Genomic DNA, 19,002 nt, shown 5'->3' with positions numbered 1-19,002 from the left:
TTCCAGGTGGAGTCTAAGACCCAACCTGACACCTGCGTATAGACAAACAGGCGTACACATACACAAGCATACGTTCCCACCCTCATGCACACATAATCAAATATTCACCCATTCGCCCATCATAAAGACACACAGAAATGAACGCCGTACACACATTCACACTCCCCATATATACTCTATACTCCGAGACATAATTGATTTTTAAAGAAATTAATCTACAAAAAACAATTTCTTTTCTGAAAGGGAATGGGCTTAATTTTTATACTATTTACCAACAGCGGTAGGTTTATATTCAGTTTACTCTTTAATACTCTGTCTAGTGCCTGACATTACAGAGACAGATCAGCTGTCAGATATGAGAAGGAGAGTTCCTACCAGGTCTGGATGTGAGCTTCACCTCCCCCGTATCCAGCAGCTGACATCGCCATTCCGTCTGGTCCTTCTCTGTCCCCGGATGGTTAATCGGCAGAGTGGAGATACAGCGGTCTGGGTGTGTCTGGGTGCTGGGATCTCTCTGCCACGGGGGGTCTGTGTCACTAACCCACCGCAGAGTGAGAGATGGGGGACACCGTCCAGGACCTTCATAGGTGTACAGGAGACACTGCAGGGTCACGGTGCCGCCAGACTGCGACTTTCTCTCTGTAAGAACACAGAAAGCAAACATTCCACCTCATGTCACTTTCTTTATCTCCTCTTTCTTTCTAGGTCTTAAAATGACAGCGGATAAAATGTACAGATGCGCTACAGCTGTAAGCATCGCTGTTTAACCTGAGATTACGGCCGTGATGCTGACGGACTATACATCCATCCGGCCATTATCCATAACTGTGGATCTAACCAAGTCGTGTCGTTTGTCTCGTCGAAGGAAACTAGAGTTTCTCTGCAGGAAACCAATATAACCAGAGAGAACATGCAGACATAAAAGCTTAATTACTGCATGAAAAGCTTAATGTATAAATATATAAAAATGTTAAACAACTGGTCGTGTTTATGAAAAATTTCAAGCGCAATATTATTTCATAAGGGAAACACTCACCGGTAAGAACAGACAGGAAAGCAGCAGCATCATTTCCGTGTTGCTGTCCATTGATATACTGCCGACGTATATACGATCCAGTGTCTTCAGCGCTGACATTATTAATGTGTAGAGAGCAGTTAGCCATCACATTTAGTCTCCTGTGTTTCTGTGAGTTTGTGACCTTCACATCACCGAACAGTTCAACAGTTGTACTGCTTGACCTGTCATTATAGTTCCACACAGTTGAGGAGCAGTTAGGATAAAGTACATTTTTACACGGCAGAGTGACATCATCTCCCTCTGTGACGTATGAAGCAGGGGATTCCCCACCGGCACCTGGGAGAGAAACATGAAAACTCACTGAAACAGCAAACGGTTTAGTCACATAAATCATTACATATTTTTGGGGGGTGGGGGCTGATTATCTCGTAAAGTAAATACCTCGGAGTAGCTGGGGAATAATTATGATCTGTCATAACTATACTTGTTTAAAGTGTCTGTTATAAGGCTATTGTGAGGTGATTACGGTGTGATTTTGAACGCGGACAAATCCCCCCCCCTGCGTAAAGTCGCAGTAAAGTTACCCTCATATTCCATATTCGGGTGGACTCAGGGGACGATGCAGATTCCTTGTATTTTTGACGACACACCCTTTGGGTTTTCAGGTTATCTTTGTCTGTTATAGTTATTATTATATTGTATCCATCAACACCCCCCAGTCTCTCTGCATGCATCTTTGTGCATCTTTTTAATCTACCGCACATCATATTTTTTCATACTTTTATATTCTAATATTCAGTATAACTGTGAACCCTTTAATGTTCTTATTGTCTCACTGACAAATGTAAACACGACCCAGATGGAGGCTGTGAAACAAAATACCCTCACAAGGGACTTTATTATCAGGAACAGAAGCAGGGAGAAGCAGCACTGACTGGACTGGGGAACTGAGGACTGGGCAGCATTTAAATACAGGATCTACAAAGGAGCAAACAGGAGGCAGCTGGCAGTGACTGACGAGAGGACAGGAATGAGAGGTAAGACCAAACGGGCAGCAGGTGTGGCTTGTTAGGCCGCTAGGGAGGGAAACAGGAGGGGTGTGGCACACAGGACAGGTAGGATGGGACACTTATAATTATTGTCAGTATATTGCTCAGCTTGCGCTGCACTATTTTATTCCTTTATTATTTATATTTATCTTTTTCTTAATTTATGTTTTTTGTTCTTCTATGTTATCTGTGAGTGTAAAGCACCAATACTGACAAAACAAATTCCTTGTACAAGCACCTGTACCTGGCCAATAAAGTGAGTTCTGATTCTGATTCTGATTAATGTGCAATGGGGCAATACATGACTGGGTTAATAGCCCTGAAACCAAATGCCAATGCACTAACCCTAACCCTAACCCTGACCCTGAAAATCCAAGGGGGTGCATTGTCTCCCAGAGTCCTGACCAAAGCACACTGTCATGACCTGCTCGTACGATCCTCGTGTGTACCACGCCCCCCTCATTACCTCATGTGAATTCCTGATAGTTCTCCGCTGTTTTGCATCTCTGTCCTTTGGTCTTGTGTGTTTAAGTCTGAGTCTGTATCGTCAGATCTGTCATTAATGTTCGTCCGATGCTGTCCTTTGCTTCCCTGTTTTCCCCGTAATAAATCCCATTCCTGATTATCCGTCTCCCTGCTCCTGCTTCCCTGGATGCGATCGTGACACACACTTCACTGAACATGTCTGTCTCATTTGGTTATAGAGTCATTAACCCATTTATGTTTGGCTTCTTTGTGCATCATAGGCAGGGGCTCCGTAAAGGGGGGGGGGGGGCAGTTATGACAATTCCTAACAGGGGCTCTAAAAAATTTGGAACATAATATGATTGGTCTGGGTTGGAGGCCGAAAATCTCTAATCACACCCCCAATCATAGGGGTACAGTATAATAATGAATAAATATGTATAGACATATATAACCCAAAATTCTAAGGGGTCGGCATTGTTCCCAACAGGCCACGGACCAAAGAATACTGTGCTGGACACGACTTAGGGCTATTAACCCATTCATATGTTGCCAAATTGCACATTAACCCTAACTAACCCTATATATAACTAACCCTATATACTAACACTAACCCTTTTCCTCTGCTCTTGGCTGGCAACATGTCCGCTGTTTGCACAGGTATGTGCAGTTCCATCTCCTTCTCATTCAACAGTCTTTCTCCTGGATTATTTTCTGGAATTCTACACAGAATTTCCTCAAATCACCAAATTCACAGGTTGTACTTAATGTCAGTAGCTCAGCTAAGTATTGATCAAAACTTACACCTTGTCTCTGGTCTTAGGGCAAAAACATATACAATGTGATCCCTGTATCCACAGTTTCAGTAGCAGCAGTTTCAGGTATCTGCGGTTTACCGTTTGAGATAGTTTGAAAATTGTTTATAAGTGTCAAACCGTGCGACAAGCGAGTACAGGCTGTAAGCTGGTGTTACGGCACAGGCGGGAAAAAGGTAACGATCCACTGGTGGCTCGGTGACAAAAGGAGCTTATATACAAAACAGAGCAGAACAAACTGCGAAGAGCACAAAGTAAAAGGACCATGAGGGACCAAAAAGCAAACTGGGAAAACAAGAAGTAACTACAGGAATCCTAAAGTAACTTAAGAAGGAAACAGGGTAACACAGGATTACAAAACAAGCAGCATGGATACACAGTGAGTGACTAAAGACCTGAACAGGGGCAGGCAGTTAAATACAAAGGTAACTGGGCTAATGAGGGGCAAGGTGTGGAACATCAGACACTCAACCAATAACAACGGCGCAAAGTGTTTAGTATTGCAAAGTTTAAGTGTTTAGGAACAACAGGAACTCAGTCACAAAGTGGCAGATCATGTAAAGTAACAGCGGGGTCATCGAGTGCTGAGGCACATAGTGCATAAAAATCGCGATTGGTCTGTTAACTAAAGGGGGCGGAGCTTACATGGTGTTCCTTCACAGGCACAATAAGTGCTCATTAGAACTCGAATACCACCCCTGCCCCCCCTTATCACACACCAGGCACAGATAGGCATATATATTCTGAAGAAGGAATAAAAAACTTTAGCAGTTTTTGTTAATGTGCTATTTTACATTAGTATAAAACGTGCTGTTTCAAATGTTCCCCACAATGTAAAAAAGCCTGTTTTTTTGATGTTGTGGGGACCATTTTTCAGGTCGTCACAAAGATCTATGAATACAATCAAAAAACTAAAAATGGCAAAAGTCTCATACTTTGATTGGTTACTGAAGCTTAGGGCTGGGTAGGGGTTAAGGTCGTTATGTTGTGATTAGAGTTTTCCCCATTGAAATGAATGGAGAGTCCCCACAAAGATATAATTACAAACCTGTGTGTGTGTGTGTGTGTGAGCGCGCGCGCGTGTGTGTGTGTGTGTGTGTGTGTGTGCATGTGTCTGGATAGGCTCTGGACCCCCTGTGACCCTGAATAGGACCAGCATTTACAGAAGATGGATGGATGGATGGATGGATGCATATAATAATCATCCATGTACTTATACCATCAAAGAAATAAAACACTTTAGCATTTTTGTTTAATGTGCTATTTTAAATAAGTATGAAATTTTGATTAACACGTTGTAAGAAAGATGGACTCTTTATTATTAAGAGTTATTCATAACTCTATTTTAATGTCATATTTTAAATAAGTATAATATATTTAATAAGTCGTATGGAATAAAACACTTCCGCATTTAGAACATTTTTTCGCGAATATCTCCCCAGACAGGCCAACAGAGGGCAGCACATATCACCCGCACCAGGGGGTTATGTGTTCCTTATTAGGTGGATATGGTCAGCTGTGTGCACATGGGCCTGTATATAGCTGTTGGTTTAAGTCCACTTTTTGCGATTATCTGCCTGCGGTCAGCGATGTTGTGTGTGTGTGTACAGAATATATACACATAAATAGACACACACACTGATTATACTTTATATATACCGTCCATGTTGGCGAATCTTGTATCACTGCATGAACTCTCACAGAACGATACAATTCAATATATTTACGGTTTATTACTTTGTCCGGCTCCCCCACTCATTTTTTATATCCCTTTTCTAGTATATACAAATTGGAAGGCTGGCTGGGACACTTGATCATTGCTTGCTGGAGTTTTGCATCAGCTCGCAAAACATACGCGTTTTGTTTCGGTAACCTAATATAACAAAGTTTTAAGCAAAAGTGGACTGACCGCCCGTTACGTCAATGAAGTGGCGAATGCCATAGGGGTTGACAGATGACAGAGGCCATAACATCTAAAACAGTTTTTTGAATGTCGCGCGATCTACCTGCACTACCTTTGCAATCTACTGGTCGGTCGCGATCGACGTATTGAGCACCCCTGGTTTTAGCAAAGTGTAGCAACCGTTTTGCAGGGTTTACCTCGACGGATGAACGTATGACAGCACATGTCATGCAGATCATCGAAGGGGTTCCGGGCTAGATTATGGATGAGACAGTGCAGGAGTCCTGCCGTGGTCGTGTGATATGCTATTCAAACCCACCGTGACATTCATATTTCTATCATCCATCCGTCCATTTTCCGAAACCGCTCATCCTATCCAGGGTTGCGGGGGTCCGGAGCCTATGGGTGCAAGGCGGGGAACAACCCAGGATGGGGCGCCAACCCATCGCAGTGTTTCTATGATCCAGATGCATTTTTCCTTATTATACAGTTTTGAAAAGCTGTTGAAACTGTCTAAACCACGGCTGAAAATGTCATCATGAAAGCGGCTGTGACTGTTTCCCCCCAAACCACCAACGCCAAAGAGCCGCTGAGGCCATCAGCTGAAGAGCTGAAGGAGGAGATCGACATTCCCTACAAACTGCGGGGTTTGATATGTGATGTTGCAGACAGACGATGAGAGAGCTGTGGATGCGAGCCTTCGTGCTTCTGGGAAATGCAGCAGCTTGGTCTTCAGTGGCTGTGGATGGAGGATCGGCTGTGGCCTGATATCTATGTCTCAGTATCACTGCTTTTTAAATAACGTTTGTCTGTCTGTGTGTCTGTTTAACATTATTTAGCATTTTAATCACCGTCATTGATTGATAGAAATTATATGATCGGTATAGTAACTGACTCACATCCCTCATTCTAAGGGCCCTATTTTGCACCAGTGGACAACGCAACGCAAAGTGGTTTTGCTGGTTTCATACCAGCGCATTTCTCATTTTCACACCAAACACGCATCTTACCAAAATAAATGATTTTCCGTCCGCTTTCCGCTCGAGGAGTGGTGTGTCTGCTTGTTTATAACAGGCGTGGCTGGGGCAGGAAATGACATTGAGCTTTTGACCATCAAAAGCCGTGTCTAAAGCCAGTGGTACAACATAAACAGTATTTAAGTCGTACATTTTAGAAACGTGTGGGTGCACGACGCTCCTTACGGACACGGGTATGCGCTTGAAGTGCACTAATGCTTTTCTCTTATTTTAACACCTAAATCATCAGATATTTTTGCTCACATGTTATCATGCTATCGCTAAATAAGATGATCTGCTTTAAAAACCTAATGCCATTCTTGTGTTTATGCCGGAATACATGGGATTGGCAGCCTTTGAATTCCCAGGGTGTTTTTCCACGCTTGTCCAATATGTTTTGATTAAGACACAGTGAGCCTGTAACAAAACTAAATGTTGGTTCAGTGCAGGAGAAGGTTCCACCTTAATGTAAGGGTGATCTGGGAGCATGAGAAGGTTGGTGTCCAAGCTTTCTTGAGAGAATTTGACGGAGACAGTCAATTTGGGGCAGTGTGTGGCTCAGTGGGCTGAGCCTCTGTGCCTGTGATCAGAAGGTTGCTGGTTCAAGCCCAGCCTTGGTGTGTCTGTAGGTCCTTGAGCAAGGCCCTTAACCCCCAGCTCCCTGGGTGCTGCTATGGGAGGCTGCCCTTCATGGCCAGCTTGTTCTCAGGGAGAGAAAGCAAACTGGGGGAGGGGTAAAGAGAATTTACCCATGGGGGTCAGTAAGTATTTGTCATTATTACTGTTATTTTCCAGAGCGCCTCGACCCCCGTCAGGGCTGTTTGGTGGAGATTACTATGGCTTTATGCGTCTTTACCCCCCCCGTCAGGTTTAGGAGAACCCAGTGAGCCTCACACAATGGTATAGAAAACTGTTCTGGTTTCATTAAAGTCAAGGTGTCTCCCCCAAAAGGACTTTATCTACCGGTGCTGTCGTACTGGGCTGGTGGGAAACTCATGTTTAAAACATTAAAAACATTAAAACTTAACATATAGCATTAAAACATGACGAGAGGCTTAGTAGTTTAAGGGCAGCTTTGCTTCTGCCATCAGGAAGTGGTTTGTTACCTCAAAGACAAACTGGCGAGACAACAGTTTAAATGCTGCACTTTGAACACATTGGATTAGTGGTTGAGCATAGAACATTAAATATTTGTATGTATTAAATAAGCATAATAATACAGGCATATAAACAAATGACTTAAAAAAAATCTGCTTATTTAATAAAAATAGCCTTAATTGCTCCTGAAATGTGTCCAATGTGTGTAAAGTGTTTGTGGGACTTTTCAAAGGCATTTCTTGAATTTAAATAGAATGACATTTTTTGATAAAACATTTTAATGTTTTAGTGTTTAATACAGTGCAGAAATTTCATATGTAAATATATCTATGGCTACTTTCTCAAGAGCTGCTAGGAAATGAAGTGATTAAAGTTTCAGTGAAAACTTTCCTTATAATCGGCTCATTTAATAAAATAAAAGCCCAAACTAACCCTGAAATATAGCCTAATGTATCTTTTGAGGGACTATTCAGAGAAATTCTCCTTTATCTCAGTCCAGGTATTTGTTGAATTGAAATGGAATGAGCCTTAATTAAGTATAAATGATGTTTTAATGCTCTCAGAGACTTTTTTCCTCCTGGGTGGAAATTAGTTAAATATTCACTTTAAATTCAGTAAATAGAAATCAACATGTTACAGTAGAATGATATTCTGATGTGAAAATGCGTAAACATCACAGTAACATTCAGTGTTCTTTGCATTAAACCCCTTTATATACGGATGTCCTCATGCAGCAGGATAATTAGTAAATAATATTTAGTGTCAGATCTGGAGCTCTGCTACTTGCCCAGTTCTCACTGACCCACAGTGGGACCCCCAGTGCAGAGCAGCAGCCCCACAGCGATAAACTCTCACTTACCCACAGCGGGACCCCCAGTGCAGAGCAGCAGCCCCACAGTGATAAACTCTCACTGACCCACAGCGGGACCCCCAGTGCAGAGCAGCAGCCCCACAGTGATAAACTCTCACTGACCCACAACGGGACCCCCAGTGCAGAGCAGCAGCCTCACAGTGATAAACTGTCACTGACCCACAGCGGGACCCGCAGTGCAGAGCTGCAGCCCCACAGTGATAAACTCTCACTGACCCACAGCGGGACCCCCAGTGCAGAGCAGCAGCCCCACAGTGATAAACTCTCACTGACCCACAGCGGGACTCCCAGTGCAGAGCTGCAGCCCCACATTGATAAACTCTCACTTACCCACAGCGGGACCCCCAGCGCAGAGCAGCAGCCCCACAGCGATAAACTCTCACTGACCCACAGCGGGACCCCCAGCGTAGAGCAGCAGCCCCACAGCGATAAACTCTCACTGACCCACAGCGGGACCCCCAGTGCAGAGCAGCAGACCCACAGTGATAAACTCTCACTTACCCACAGTGGGACCCCCAGTGCAGAGCAGCAGACCCACAGTGATAAATTCTCACTTACCCACAGTGGGACCCCCAGTACAGAGCAGCAGCCCCACAGTGATAAACTCCATCCACTGCATTTTATCTGCAGGCGTCTGGCTCTCAGCGAGCCGGTTTGTGTTTGTCTCACGGCCTGAGAGGATGTTGGTTTATACACTAAAGAGGAAGTTCCCTTCCCTTAATGAGCTCATTTTTGATGGATATTATTTGCACTGTTGGCTAAAATGTAAGATAAAATATCAATATATTAATTCAGTGCCGCCGCTACGTACAAACACATCACACACTGTGCGTAGGGCACCAAGTGCCGACGACCTGCCTTATGAAGCTCTCTGTAATGCACTATACAGTAGATACCTCTATAATGAGTTATTATGTGGGTATAAGCATTAAGGATAGTTTGTACTGTATTATAAAGGTATCTATAGTGCTTCATAAGGCAGTCATAATACATAGTGCACCACACGCCAGGGGGGCACAATAACAGCCTAATGATCATCAGAATAATCATAATAATCATAATGATGAATTATTTGAATTTGAGATGGAGCAGTAGACACCATTAAATTATTATACGAGATATAGACAATGATTTGAAATAATAAAATGAAAACCAATGGGGTTCCAGCACAATGTGCTTGGACCCCGAATTATGAAGCCCCCAGTCTGCTTGTGGTTTGTTTGGTTGCCCCTGACAACAATTTCAGAAATGGCCCCAAACAGGGGAAACAGGGAAGCTTTTTTACTGCGAGTCCTTAAAAGGACCGAACACAACCATCGACCCACATACACTACACACTCACACTACAGTCACACTACACACTCACACTACACACTCACACTAACACTACACAGTCACACTACACACTAACACTACGCACTCACACTACACACTCACACTACACAGTCACATTACACAGTCACACTACACACTCACACTACACAGTCACACTACACACTCACACTACACAGTCACACTACACACTAACACTACACAGTCACACTACACACTAACACTACGCACTCACACTCACACTACACACTTACACTATGCACTCACACTACGCACTCACACTACACACCAGACTCGGGGTGGCCAATCGGGAGAATTGCTGGTGGGCCAGTTAGCTGGTCAACAAAATAATTTGACAAGTGTAAAATTGAGCCGGTCAGAAAACAAAATCGTTGGAAACATTAAAATTCTACAGCAACCCTCCAGAATGTTAAACAGCGAGTTTCCTCACAGACACACACACACACACACACACGCACACATACAGTACACAGGTTTGTACTGTAATTATATCTCTGTGGGGACTCTCCATTCATTTCTATGCGAAAAATTATAACAAAACTCCAACATGACGACTGTAACCCCCACCCAGCCCTGACCTTAACCATAAGGAACCAAACATAATATGAGAATTTTGGCATCCCCCCAGAACTGAGACAAAATGGGCTGGACTAGGGCATTAAACTCCCGGGCTGAAAATCAGCCCCCCCCCCCCCCACCCCCCCCCCGCCTCCATGCCTGCTACACACTCACACTACACACTCACACTGCCCACCCCCACTCTGTGTGTGTGTAGTTTGCATGCTCTCCCTCTGCTGTGTGAGTCTCCTCCCATAACCCAAAGCTACACAGTCAGTCTGGTGTTTTTGGTGTCTCTAAACTGCCTGTAGTGTTTGGCTGTGTGTAAATGTCCTCTGATAGGCTGCTAACCCTGAGACTGTGTGTAAATGTCCTCTGATAGGCTGGTAGCCCTGAGACTGTGTGTAAATGTCCTCTGATAGGCTGCTAACCCTGAGACTGTGTGTAAATGTCCTCTGATAGGCTGGTAGCCCTGAGACTGTGTGTAAATGTCCTCTGATAGGCTGGTAACCCTGAGACTGTGTGTAAATGTCCTCTGATAGGCTGGTAACCCTGAGACTGTGCCCTGTGCATCCTGGGACAGGCTAATGGCTCCAGGCTGACAGCCTTTAGCTAAGTCATAGCAGCTCTGAGTTTTCTGTCTGAATCGGCTGCTTTATGCATGAGCCAGTGAGCCATTTCTCTGTCAGCCCGGTTTGTGCTGCTCAGAATCACAGGTAATGTTTCTGTCCACAGTGCTGCAGTGTGTCAGGCATTAACGCGTCTGCAAACAGCAGGGGCTTTGCAGTTTGTCTCCCTTTGCTTGGCCTCTTTCTCACCGTCTCTCACCATCGATTCCGGCTCTCAGAGCTCAATAAACCAGAATCTAAAATAGCCTGAGGTTAGTGCTGAACAGCAGATACACACCCAAGTGTCTCAAGACGAATGACAAGCTGTGAAACAATGAGAACTTCAGATAAAAGAGATATAGACAGAACAGAGAACATAGATGGCAGTTAATATGACAGCTAACATGTTAGTGCAGCACAATGTAGTGACTTTTGAACATTAATAAAAAGATTGAAATAAAAGATTACAGTTTTTCTTCATTGCTTTGGCATCATGCTTCACATTTTCACAACTATAAGAGCATTTCTCAAAGCAGTTCATGCATATAGATCAACACTGTGGTTTAGCTGCAAAAGCCTGTAACTCACCCCAAACAATTAACTCATGTCTCCAAAGCAAATAACTCCACCAATGAATTAGTCAGTGCTACTAAAATGAAAAGTACAATCAGCATCTATTTCACCATGAGAGTAAAAATATTGTAAGTGTGTCACTCTAAGTATGCAGGTTCTGAGCTCCACAATGCTGAATGACAGTCGTTTCTCACTCTCTCTTTGTCACTGATTATTTTTCTTTAGCAAACTGTCACTTATTCATGTGAGAGACACCAGTTTCAACATTGCAAGGCTCTACATCACAGTATGTAAAGCTCACTGGAAAGAGGAAGCACTCGCCTGCACATGTAACTTCCTCAGGTCTCAAGACACAGTACAATAGCAAACACATAAGTCACACAGCACTGTAACACAAACACAGCAAAATGGCACCAAAAGCATGTACTGTGGGATCCAAAAACACAGCAATGCACTATAATTTATGGAATATGTTTTGAAATCATTTTGAAAGTTTGGTTAACTGTTTTGCATGTGGTGCCTGAGATGACGATCACTTACATGTGTAGTTTTGGGTGTAAAATGATCACAATAGGAAGTGTCACAATCTATTTTGACCAACAAGACTAAAGCAACTGAAAATTGTGCCAAACGGTGATATTTGTACAAAACCATTTGTGTGAAGCAATGAGGAATGACGCTCTGCTGTGCAGAAGTGACATTATGGTGTGGGGATTATACTTGTTCTGCAAATATTAATTGTCATTTGAGAAATGCTCCAAAGCGATCAATAAAACCTGCATTAGATTACATTTATTCATTTAGCAGACGCCTTTATCCAAAGCGATGTAGCACAGTGAGAGACGTGTCAGCCAGTCCCTGCAGTGACTGGGGTAAGAGTGCTGTATAGAGGACGTTACTGTTACCTAGACTGATACACAGCATGCAAACCAAAAGCCCTGGTTCACAGCAGAGGTGCAGGAACTACTGAGAATCCGGAATGCTGCTTTACATCTGGCAGTGAGGAGGATCTAAGGGCAGCAGAAGCCAACCTGTCCAGGTCTGGCAGAAAGGCTTAGTGCTCGTATGCAGAGGGGGGACACAACACCTCTCTGCCAGTAGAGACACCCGACGTATGTGGCACGACATTCAGGCCATTGCAGAATTTTTATTTATTTTTATTTTTTATATTCCCTCCTCCACCCCCCCCCCCCCTTCTGCGGAGGACTACTTTATTTGTATTTATTTATGTATTTTATTATTTATTTATTTATTTTATATTTTTATTTACTTCCTCAAAAGAAGGAGAGGGAGGGGGGGGGGAAACAAAGGAGAAGATGGCGGGGAGAGAGAGAGGGAGAGAGAGGAGAAGAAGAAAAAAAAGGGAGAATAGAAAAAAACAGATAGTCTGCTTCCATGTCTGCTGAAAAGAGAAAGACAACATACAGTACAACACCTGTACTAATCACAACGACCATCAAACGTTAAATGTTGTTGAACAGCACACACAACCAGCATTACAACACATGCCCAGAAACAACAGCCGATTAAGACAGTGTGTGTCCGTGAGCACGTGTCCGTGAGCACCTGTGTGCACACCTGTGTGTGTCAGCGCGCTGGTGTTCCTAAGGTTTCTCCATGTAAATGTCTAGTAGTGTGTGTGGGGAGCCACAGCCCCGCCCACCCAGGACATGAAGCCGACACGGAGGAGACCCGGGCCCCAGACATCCAGAGGCCCCCCAGGGCAAGGGAACCCCAGGAGGACCACCACAGGGACAATTGCAGCCCCCACCCAGAAAAGGGCAGAGGAGCGCTCCCGAGGGGGGCCATCCGGCAGCCACATCGCAGGAGCCCCAGGGGGCAGGCTCCGCCGGCGGCCGGCCACACCAGGGCAGACCGGACCCCGGGCCCAGAGGTCCAAGGGCCCCCCCACCCCCCAGCCGGGACCTGACAGAGCCGGAAGGGCCAGGCCCCGACAGGCAACCGCCGAGAGTGAGCCAGCACACACCAGAGCATCCAGCCCCGGACATCGAGAACCACCAACGCATCGGCAGCCGGGGGCCTCAACCTCCGGCAGGGAGTGTGGTGGGGGGGCAACAGAGCCTGAGATGTTATTCCAGGTGGAGTCTAAGACCCAACCTGACACCTGCGTATAGACAAACAGGCGTACACATACACAAGCATACGTTCCCACCCTCATGCACACATAAACAAATATTCACCCATTCGCCCAACATGGAGACACACAGAAATTGCAGATTTTAAAGACCCCCCTCCCTGCATGGTAATGACAGCGATCAAACCCTTTTATGCAGGGTTTGGGGCACAGAACAATGTACCACTAAGGAAGTTTACCCCTCCATTGGATGAGCAGCTCTGTCTGCCCCCAGCTGAGGTGAGGAGGCTCTAGCCGGAGTTAACCCCTGCAAGGCCAGCGGTCCTGATGGTTCACATGGCTGTGCACTCAGGGACTGTCTGCACCAACATACAGACGTGTCGTCCCTGCAGCATACAGATGTGCAGCTATCATACCCATCCCAAAGGTGCCCAGTGTGTCAGGCCTCATCGACTACCTCCCTGTGGCACTTACCTCAGACATCATGAAGGGCTTCCTGCCTGTATCCTGGGCCACACTGGAGCCAGTTTGCCCACTTCACTAGACCCACTGCAGTTTGCATATCGTCACAATCGGTCCACAGAGGACACAGTTTCCATGACTCTTCACACCACATTGGCCATTTGGACAGGAGAGACTCCTATGTCAGTATGTCAGGTCAGTGTTCAGTACAGTCATCCCTCAGTCACTGAGTGAAAAGCTGACTTTGCTGGGCATCAACACCTCTCTCTGTAACTGGGTCCTGGATTTCCTAACTGGAAGACCACAGAGTGTGAATATTGGTGACAGCGTCTCCAGCACCATTACAGAGTACAGGCTCCTCACAAGGCTGCGTACTCAGTCCAGTATTGTTTACTCTGCAGACCCATGACTGTAAGACCAGGTCACACTCAAATCACACTGTAACATGTGCTGATGATGCCACTGAGGTGACAATCAGCGGGAACGAAGAAGCAGCTTATAGGAGGAGATGGAGCAGCTTATAGAGAGGAGGTGGAGCAGCTTATAGAGAGGAAGGGGAGCAGCTTATAGAGAGGAGGTGGAGCAGCTTATAGAGAGGAGGTGAAGCAGCTTACAGAGAGGAGGTGGAGCAGTTTATAGAGAGGAGGTGGAGCAGCTTGCTGACTGATTTGAGGCGAACTATGTATCCTTGAATGCGGCTAAATCCAAAGAGATGGTTGTGGATGTCAGCAAAGTAAGAAAAGTTCCTCCTGCACTGTAGAGAGTAAAAAAACATGGAGTTCCTTGGCAGACGCCTCACCGAGGATCTTATCTGGAGCTGCAATGTCTCTACTCTGGCCAAGAAAGCAGAACAATGCCGGCACTTTCTGTGGCAGCTTAACGAGTGCAGCTCCCCCCACCCATCCTCAGGATGTCCTGCAGGGGGCGACAGAGCATCCTGACAAGCTGCATTACTGTCTGCTGCAGCTCCATCAATGATTAGACCCTGCAGCAGGTTATAGGAACAGCAGAGTGTATCACTGGGACTCTCACTGCCATCCAGGACATCGACAAAAAAGCTGCGTCTGTAGAGCCGTCAAAATGGTGACAGACTCCTCCCACCCTTCTGACAGTCTGTCTGACCCCCCACCACAGAGGAGGCTCCACAGCCTGCAGGCCAGACCCACCCAGATGAGAAACACCTGTCTGCCCCTCACACGATGCCCCTAACTTCCCAACTACAGCTGGAACTATTTATATGACCACTGGAGCGTATCTATATCAGTGCGCATCTGTATCTCTGTATTAGTGCGTATCTGTATCAGTGCGTGTCTGCATCTGTATATCTGTATTAGTGCGTATCTGTATCAGCGTGTATCTGGATCTGTGTGTTTCTGTAGCTGTGTGTATCTGTATCAGGACCAGGAGCGGTAGGAGCAGGAGCGGCTGTGTGGTGAGTTGGCCAGGTGGGGATGGGAGTGCGACCATCAGAAGTGTTTTATTTGTATGTTGTACATATCATTTGTATGTTGGATGTATGTGTAACCTACATGAAAATAACTTCATAAATATTTGAATAAATTTAAATAAATAAAGATGTTGAACGAGAATTTATTATTTGTTATAAAAAAAAGTAGTGATTAAATTAGGCACCTAAGAATTAAATCACATTTTCAGTTTTGCTATTGGATTAGTCTAGGCATTACAATAAGCCCTATTACTTTAAGCTGTCGGAGTTGTCAGCCAATCGTAACGTCTCCTGACGGAAAAAAAAAGAGAGAGTTGAGATGTAGGCTAGCAAGGTTCGATTAGTGAGTGAACAAAAAGGGTAAGTAAAAAATAAGTATGTTTTATTTTCCATTTAAGAAGTATTTTGTGTTACCTTTCTGTCTATAGTGATAGGCTGTGGTTATGTTGAACATTATTTATTTTTAGTTGAGCAAGTGTTGCTCAAGCAGTGAACGCAGGGGCTCAGATCGACTAAGATGGCGAGCCACCCATGTTGAGAGTACTTGGATCATCACGTCGCCCGACAGGGATTTCCAGCACTTTGGATGACCAGGTTCTCGCTCAGTGAAGCTGGGAATTTGTCGACTACCGCTTTTGACATTTTTTTTTGCTTGAAGTGGATTCGCGGCGCGGTAAGCGAGGATAAACCGCGCCATTGTGCTTTGGATTGCGTGGACTCCGAGTGGACTGCCTAACTCGGACGCTGGTAAAGATAATTTTGTACTTGTTGTTGGAGAAGCTAGAGACTGGATTTATATCCAAAACGCTTGATGCTGCAATTGGATGCATTGTATAAGCTGTAATGGTCGAACTGTTGAATTGGGGTGAGGGTAAAATGCGGACCGTTTACAAACAGCGGATTCCGTGTTTATAAACAGACGTGTCGCAAAAGACGCACGCCGCGTAGACAGATCACGTGGCATAGAAAGAAACCCATACGACGTTACCTAATCACGGGGTGCGTTCGAGGTGTGTCTGCAGCTGACGTGACGTGGAGCGCGATCTGCCGTCGGCTGCAGGGGTGGAGTATACGCTGAACGTAAACAAATGAGTGTTCGAGGAGCTCAGCAAGGCGCAGCAGCTGCGCGTTCAGCCAGTGCAATTTTGTCATCCATATTACAGAGTACAATACGATTGTCCGAAATCCTTATTGTTGTTAATGTTTAACAATTATTTTATTGTTGGTTTTTTTGAAAAAAAATTTTGAAAATGTTCTATATATCATTTGTTGAGCGTTCTCTAGTCGCGTATATAATTTGCATTTGGACGTCCAGCTACTGTACCATGAACGTCACAGGTTGTGGGTGCCTGTTCTGGATGAGTAAAATAAATCGTAATAAATCAATAAATAAAAATGTTTCTTTCACCAATAAAGTGTATTCTTAAGTATTTTTGTAGATCTCATATCGAAACACTTGAACTATATCTTCGTGTTGTCTGGTTTCATTTTCTCATATAAGTAAGGCTACTGTACACCTTGCAAACACTCATGTGAAATATCTACACTATTATAGAAACGTCACATTGGTTGGCACTGTACAAGTCATTATATCAGAATTAATACAAGAAAGAAAAAGAAAATTGCAAAGCAGATCTGTTACATTTAAACATGGAAGTAGCATGTAGAAATAAGTCCCCCAGGCTTGGCATATAGTAGTGGAAAAGGCTAAATTTGTATTTTACGAAAACATTTAAAAGTGTTTGGGGCAGGATTTGTAATTATCCATTTTGTCCTATACACTGTAACAATAGGGAAGCTGCCCTGCATAATCTATAAGTCCACAGAAGTGGCATGTAGAAATGAGGCCCCAGAACATGTGATATATTGCCAGGAAGGTCAGAATTTGTACTTATAATAATATGATAAAAAATATATGAAATGTTCAGCTGTACATAATCTATACATAAGTGATAGGTAAGAGGTATTTTGCTGTGCAATGTGCAAGAGGCCTGAGGTATGTGCCAATGATTTGGACAGTGTGAAGCAGTACTTAGAGGCATTGAGTATTGTCCTGATTTAGGAGCATTATGACCTGGGGGAAAAAGCTCCTCTTTAACCTTTCCGTTCTGGGATGCATTTCCCAAGACCATAGTGAAGCAACACTGTTGTAAAGTTGCGTAGTTCGAACAACTCACGAGCTGTAGTTAGAAGCTTAGTCCCGGGTAAATACATCAGCGATGGTGGAAAATGCAGTCTAATAAGGGTATAGTCACCGTGTAAGTAAGAAATTTAATAATCTTTCATAACTAATAGGGAATAATTTAGCTCTACGATCATATATAATGTGAAGTTGTCTGAAAATGTTTGAAACGTAATTGTTGTGTGGGTCTCTGGTCATAAGTACGGTAACTGTCGGTAGTGAGCAATAGGGACACCTTGCTGGGTGATGCGGGAAGAATCCTCTGTGTGACCCATCTGTACGTTGACGTCAAACTTCAACTCACCAGTGGCACTTGCACTCTCATCTAGCACATATTGTATGTTCTAGTCACTCTTTGGCTTCTTCTCATGTTTAGAAACGTGTGAACAGTTTTGAGTCATTGTGTTTAAATGATGACTACTGTATGGTGGCTGTGCTGAACTTCTGCAGCCTGTGTTTTCTATTTTGCATCAAAGTTCACCACAGTGCAAAATGTGTTTTGATGAATGGGAATGTGTTTAGAGTTTTGCTCAAATCTGCAAATTGTGTTTAAAGTTTCACCAGAAGAGTGATTGATTCAATAAATGAGTTTTGGCAATTGGAAATTTTGTTCCAAGAATGAGGTTTAGTCTTTTAGCAATTCAGAAAAACTGTAACAGAAACATAAGGCAAGGTAAACTTTAACTTACCAAAGCTCCTTGGGGCGGTCAAACCAGATGTGTCCAGTTTATACAGATACTGCACAGTTAGGGGTAAAAGGCTGTTATGGGCAGGGTTAATCAATTGTACAGTTGTGCTTAAAATGGGGTATAAAATCCTTCAAATACTACAAAAGTTATGTAAGAGAACTTTTGTTTTTTGTCTTGTAAACAGGTACACCTACTCTTACAGTTTTAGACTTAACAGGTTTTAAAGAATTTTATATTATATTATATTATATTATATTATATTATATTATATTATATTAACATGATTATAGCGAATGTCTGTCAGCCCCTTTTGACAGAAGGGCCTTTTAGCTATGTTTTCACAGAATCTGAGCCGGAAAAGTCAGATTGCTATGCCAAGAGTACAACTAATTTGAGATAATGCAAAAAACAGTGTGTGTGAAGTCATTTGAAGACTGAATTGTGTTACAGTGGAAAAAAAAACCACAACAGCACAATAAAGTGCAAGTCATTCAGGCAAAGTCAGTCAGAAGGGTGTGTGAACATGCTTGGCAAACTGGGTGATAAGTATAATGATGAATGCCTGCTCACCAGTAAGTTTATGCTTATTTCCTTACAGTATCTCTTGAGGAGGCCTGCCAATGGTGTGGACAGTTTCAAAACGAAGATGGTGACTGGGTGAGGAAATTAATGTAGTCATTTGATAGATGGGAAAATATGGCTACTTGTCCTATACTGTATGTTGTTAATCCCACTGTAGATACTCTGTGATGGATGCCAGAGGTGGCAACACCGTGTCTGTACTGGCATGACCAAGAGCC

General features: G+C 44.0%; 1 protein-coding gene across 1 annotated transcript in view; it reads right to left on the bottom strand.

Annotated features, from left to right (window-relative positions):
* Nucleotides 1-8,876, bottom strand: part of LOC111843825 (uncharacterized) — a 90,301-nt gene extending 81,425 nt beyond the window's left edge. The window contains exons 1-3 of the mRNA XM_072702814.1: nt 8,794-8,876; nt 1,037-1,354; nt 376-639 (exon numbers count right to left, since the gene is read on the bottom strand). Coding sequence (XP_072558915.1) covers nt 376-639; nt 1,037-1,354; nt 8,794-8,854 — 643 coding nt within the window. The 5' untranslated portion in view covers nt 8,855-8,876. The remainder of the gene's footprint in view (nt 1-375; nt 640-1,036; nt 1,355-8,793) is intronic.
* Between the last annotated feature and the right edge of the window lie 10,126 nt (nt 8,877-19,002).

Source organism: Paramormyrops kingsleyae, chromosome 19 (assembly GCF_048594095.1).
Source record: "Paramormyrops kingsleyae isolate MSU_618 chromosome 19, PKINGS_0.4, whole genome shotgun sequence".
In the NCBI taxonomy this organism is placed as follows: domain Eukaryota; kingdom Metazoa; phylum Chordata; class Actinopteri; order Osteoglossiformes; family Mormyridae; genus Paramormyrops; species Paramormyrops kingsleyae.
The sequence above is the reverse complement of the archived record's forward strand: the minus strand, read 5'-3'. Positions and strand labels throughout refer to the sequence as shown.